This window comes from Belonocnema kinseyi, chromosome 7 (assembly GCF_010883055.1).
Source record: "Belonocnema kinseyi isolate 2016_QV_RU_SX_M_011 chromosome 7, B_treatae_v1, whole genome shotgun sequence".
Taxonomy (NCBI): Eukaryota; Metazoa; Arthropoda; class Insecta; order Hymenoptera; family Cynipidae; genus Belonocnema; species Belonocnema kinseyi.
Window position 1 is genome coordinate 72702108 of NC_046663.1, and position 6000 is coordinate 72708107.

The following is a 6000-nucleotide window of genomic DNA, read 5'->3' on the forward strand; positions in this document are numbered from 1 at the left end:
AATTTTAAGTCCAGACCTGACAAAGTTTTGAGCTAGATCGGTAAATCAGAAGCATTTTTTTCGTTTAGAAATTTAAAGAAAAAAATCGTTTTGATTTTTGGTTTGTTCATATAAGGACATTTTTGTTGACATTAGACATCAAACATTATATGACATATTTGTTCGCGTCTTTAAGAAATATCGATTGACCTGTTAACGAACCAACCTTTATTGATGGACGCTTCTGGAAATAATATTTTCAGTTTATCGGAAGTCAATACAACAAGCCTGAAATAAGTCTTCGCAGCGGTTTTAAATTTAGATTAATTTAATTGGAAACTATGTTTTTCGTATAGGTAGCTCCACGCTTTCTCAGAAGCTTTCATTTGAAAACCAGATTGGCTATTCATTACTTGAAGTGGTTTTATATTTAAAATTTGTTATTTTTAATACAAAAATGTTATATTTTAAAGATTAAACATGTTTGAACAATTTTCTTTTTTCGGCATTGTTATCGCTTTTACCGGAAATTGACATTTTAAAATAATAATGATTTTAATGGTTCATAATTTGTTAACAATGTTACAAGGTCACGTCAGCGTTTCACACAAAGATATGGTATTTTAAGACAAAAATAATTTCAGTCCCACGAAAATTTTGCAATTGTTGTACAATTTAAGGCCATGTTAATGGTTTTCACCAAAAATCGGTATTTTAAACAAAAATAATTACATTTTAGAGATTTACAATTTGATAAAATTTTTTGGTTATGTTTTTCACTGAAACTCTGTATAAATTACAAAGATTTACCATTTTTAAAAGAAGCTTTAGGTTATGTTGACATATTTTATCGGCAATCCCCATATAATTAGGTTGGCGTTTCTCACCAGAAATCGTTTATTTTAATAAAAATTCATCAAACTTTAAAATTAGATATTTTCAAGCAGAATTTTAATACAAAATCATTTAGATTCTCAATTTTTCACGATTTCAGGTTATTTGATCATTTTACACTAGAAATGGGTATTTAAAAAAATTGTATTTCATAGATTAAATTTTTGTTAACAATTACCTTTTTCGTAAATTAATATCTTTAAATAAAAATTAGTATACTTTGAAGATCCATAATTTTTTGAGAATTTTTAGGTTACACTAGGGTCGTACGGTACTTTTTTAGTAGAAATAACTAAGATTTCAAAGATGAAATTTTTTTATACAATGTAAGATTATTTTAATATTTTTAACCGGAAATTGAATATTTTAAACAAAAATAATTCACTTTTAATCCAGGTTTACAATCTGAAACAATTTAAGATTATGTTATGCCAGTTTTTTTTCATAAAAAATTTGTATTTTTAATTTGTTTCAACTAAGTTTTTTCAGATTATCCTTGAGAATCATTAGTATTTTAATAAAACGACATTAGATACCGAAGACTACATTTTTTAAAACAATTTTAGGTCATTTTAAAATTTTTCAGCGGAAATCGGCGATTTTATTGGTAATAACAATTAATTTTATCGTATTTTTTCAAACATCCTATTTTTAAATATTTTATTTAGAAAGTGCAGCGATTTAGAATAAAAACCAAAGTATAGATCAAATCTTCTAAATTTACCTGAAATGCGTTTGAATCGTACGCCGTTCAGAGAGAGTCGTGGCAATTTGCACACTTCTATTTCCCATTGCACTTGGCTATCTGTTGCTGCATCACCATGTGCGCAGAGCAATAGAAACCGTTCGGGTTGCTCGTATTGACATTCGTTTGCATCCAGGACCTGAAAATTAATTTTGGTAAATTAACTCGTTTTTTGCAAAAAGTAATTTATCCACTGTTGGATACAAAATACAAGAAACTACATTTGATTTGTTTATAAAATGTTAAAATTCTAACAGCAATCAGATATATGTTTCATAATTTTTCTTTCTTATTTTATAATATTTTTTTTACTCATTAATAATACCTTTCGAATTTCAGACATAATTTCAATGGGATCTCGACTACTGGTGGTTTTCATACTCCAAGTAAATCGTAAACTACGTGGTTTCACCTGATCATCATTTGTTGTTGCCCCACTGGAACAGAAATTTATTTAAAATACTTGTTTATAAACAAAAAACACTTTCGTCTTTGTTGTGATTCTTTATGGAAATAAACGAGAAATTAAAAGTGGAGCTGAAGGCGAAACGAAAAGAGTAAATGAAACTTAGTTTTAAATGAATACATTATTTTTTAATTGTAAACTAATGAACTTGTAAATACAATCAATGATAATTATATTTTTTTAAATCTCAAAATACGAAGGCAGTTTCCCTTTTTAGCTAAACAGCCTAGTTAATATAAAGAAATGAAAAGCGTTTCAAATTAATTTTTCATTTCTAATATAATACTTTATGACTCCTAAAAAATGACACAAAATCTTCTAAAATATAAATATAAAATCTCGGCTTTTCATATATATATTTTTTTAATTCTTGTGCAAAAATATCAGTCTTGAAAAAGAAGATAATACTTTCAAAATGCGACTATGAGCAATAAAACATTCTGCAAAGCTTATATAACTTATACATAATATATAGATATATTTGAGAAATTTGACACATGCGATACATGCACAGATTTGTAATGCTGATACTGCATAAATTCTTAATATAATTATATTCTCAAGATCTGTAGGTAAGCCTACTTTTATAAGTAATTAAAAAAATATTTCATACAAAGCATTACTAATAATTAATGCCGTAAAAAGTAGCTGCAGAAAAGATCAAACTCACCAAGTCCAAAAATAAAGTTTTCTGTCAATATTCATAAGAAAGGTCAAGTTTTTAAATTTATTCCATACCTACTCTAAAATAGTCAAGAAAAATGATAATGTAAATTTTATCAAATATCCCCCTTCATCTCCACTTGTCTCAATTTCGAATTTATTCTTAAAACTAATTTTAAATTTTTGACTAATTTCAAAATTTGGATGATGCAAACATGCTATCTGTACAAAAAGTATTTAAGAAACCAACGTTGAAAAAAAAGACAACAAATAAAACCTTTGTATTTTTAGTTACCTTTTTGGCATTTATCAAATAATTGATATAAAGTGCTTCAATATTTTTAACAACCACATACGGAGATTTAACATCAATCTGAAATCTATTTTGCACTACAATTTCAAAATATTTATACGACGTACAGCTTTGATAGAAGAATTTAATTAATAAAGAGGAAAACAATATTTTTCGATTTGAACTCCTGTTTTTTTATTATAAATATAAATAAAATTGATTACTTCCTCAAAACTGTTAATTGAATTAAAAATCACGATAAAAAATTTAAGGATCGAGTATAACTGAGAAAAAAAAATTGAAGATGGATTTGTGGTATTATGGCTTGTAGCAACGTACCTCACTACTGGGTGCTTGGGGGAAACGGATGGGTCCATGGGGCTGAAATAACAAAACAAAGGCAATTGCTAACAAACACTAAACTCGATAAATAATTCGAATTTCTTTATGTACAACCACCACCAGTCTTTGCATCTCGATAAAAATATCTCTCTTTCAAATAATAATCAACATTGTAGAACATAGATTCGTGTTTTAAATCATGAAAATCTAATGAAAAAATGATGCTCGTTATTGGTTGTCGATGGTGTGTATTGTTCATTGATTCAATAAAATAATTACACCAACAAAAAAAGAAAATAAAAAAATCAGACTGAAAAAAATAACTACTTAATAAACGTATACTTGGACTTAAAAAAGCTGCAAATTTGCAAATAATCAATACCCACAAATGAAATACTTTCGCATTTTGGAACATGGAGGGAAAAAATGTCGATCGCATGAAAATTTGCAAGCCGATGAAGGCATTCAGATGCTGAAAGGACACATGCATTAAATAATGTTCGCAGGTAGCTTTGCAACGCTTAACAGGTTTACAGAAATAAATTGGTAAGACATGTGTGAGATATTTTCAAAAGATTTATTACTATGCTTATGAAATTATTCCTCTTATTGCTTCTTAAAATTATAAAACAATAATTATTTCTATATTAGGTAGTTTTTCTCAGGGCCGTTTACTGTTCTCCAAGCAACGGTGTGTCAAAACAGAAATTAGGCGATGAAATCAGGCCACTTAGACGACAGATCTATTACAACTTACATTCAACAAAAAAAGTGTTTAGGGTGCATCGACGAGCAGGTGGAAAACAGCAAACAGCGCGTAATCACAAGCATACCAAAGCTCAAATTTTTACATATTTAGTATAATCGTGTCTAATCCCTAGTTTTATTTTATTATTATAATGTGTGTTCTTTTTTAAATACTTCTTTTCTTTTGGCCTTGCCTTTCCTAATTTCACATAAGTCTAACCAACGCATTTTTTACGTTTCTTTCATAACAGTTTACACTATCTTACACGCATTCATGCACTTCGGTGAATACCGCCATTTTTCTCTGAATCATATTATTGTTACCAATTCAATGTAGAATGCAATGTTCACTACCTTTAAGATTATTATCAAGTATTAAAATATACATATTCAAACTTTTGCATTTTATGTATTTTCACAGTTTACATTCCACAAAAGTCCTTGCAGAGGGTCAGAGATAATAATTGTTATTATCAGTAATCGGATAAGTCAAAGCTGCTAAATGCAAAAGAATATTTATTCTTTGGAAAACAAATGCGTTTTTTTATTGTGATTGTTCTGCATCAGATCTTTTCTCTAGAGTTTTCATTTTTTTTAAATTTTAGGTACTTTAAAATACTGCTGCTGAGAAGAATCTAGAGAAGTTGTGCAAAGTAAAGAAATCAAAGAGGAAGAGAAGCAACATGGTTACAAAATATAAAAATAATCCATAACTGTTTATGTTTTGTTAAGTATTAATAATATATTTCGATTAGTGATAGATTGGTAATAAAAGCTACTTATAAACAATGCGAAATCTATGAGCAATAATCATACTAAATTGTGGGCGTCAATGCCGACGAAGGAGCAAAGCATTTTTTTACTAAAAATTTAAACATCTTTGAAATGTAGACTCTATATAAACTCCCTTAATTTCTTCTACCTTAACAAATGATTTGCTCTTTAATCGGCTTCAACTTCAACAAAATAATACATTTGTGCAAATAAAATACACGATATCTTCAGTAGAAACATAAAAGTAGACCTACGTTTCCGTATAATGAAAAAGCGATTACGAAAATTTGTTAGGCATTTTTCACATAAAGTTCGAAGAGATGCTTCTTATTAAATAAAAAAAGAGTTTCACGCGTGTCAGAAATGATTGCTCACAGAACTAATTTTTTTTCCTCTTATTTCCTGAAATCATTCAATTTAAATTCTATTAAAGGCTAAAAGTCAGTTTAAAAAATCTCAAGCGCGTTTTTTCATCAGCCTGATTGTAGCACTTTATGACTCTATTTACAGATAATAATCGGCGCAAAAAAACAAACAAAGGAAGGATCACAGTCGTCTTAAACATTTACGCGTGGCCGAACTAGCAATTTAACACAATATTAATAATTGCTCAATAATTGTCTTAAAATGCAGAGTTGAGAATCGTACTTGTATCGAAGTTCTCGTTACGAGTCGACAAGGTCTAGTTTGAACAAACTACTTTCGTATATTAATTATGTTATCATTTTATCAATCTCTTGAACGAGTTTGAAATTTGTTGAATAGATAATAATGAAAAGGCGTATACCTAATTTATTGTAAATTACATTATTAAGCTATCGCTACTGGTTAACATACTGTACACAACAGTATGAGATCAGAGTTCATTAACTCGTCCTATTTTCACGGGAGTATGAAAAATAAAATATCAGCGACTCGCATTTGTTGTGATGGTACTAGTATTAAACTTGATACTCTCGGCATCTTGCTGCTCCTGATTTCACGCGGAAAACAACGTGAGATATCATCCTTCATTTAGAAAACCTGTCAATGCAGGATAATTACGTAATAAAAAAACTTGTATCGCTTATAATATCGTTATTCACATGTATATATAGA

At 28.5% G+C, this 6000-nt stretch overlaps 1 protein-coding gene across 1 annotated transcript in view; it reads right to left on the bottom strand.

Moving 5' to 3' along the window:
* Nucleotides 1-6000, bottom strand: part of LOC117176507 (serine/threonine-protein kinase MARK2-like) — a 56324-nt gene that overhangs the window by 4410 nt on the left and 45914 nt on the right. The window contains exons 14-16 of the mRNA XM_033366761.1: nucleotides 3379-3420; nucleotides 1944-2055; nucleotides 1598-1757 (exon numbers count right to left, since the gene is read on the bottom strand). Coding sequence (XP_033222652.1) covers nucleotides 1598-1757; nucleotides 1944-2055; nucleotides 3379-3420 — 314 coding nt within the window. The remainder of the gene's footprint in view (nucleotides 1-1597; nucleotides 1758-1943; nucleotides 2056-3378; nucleotides 3421-6000) is intronic.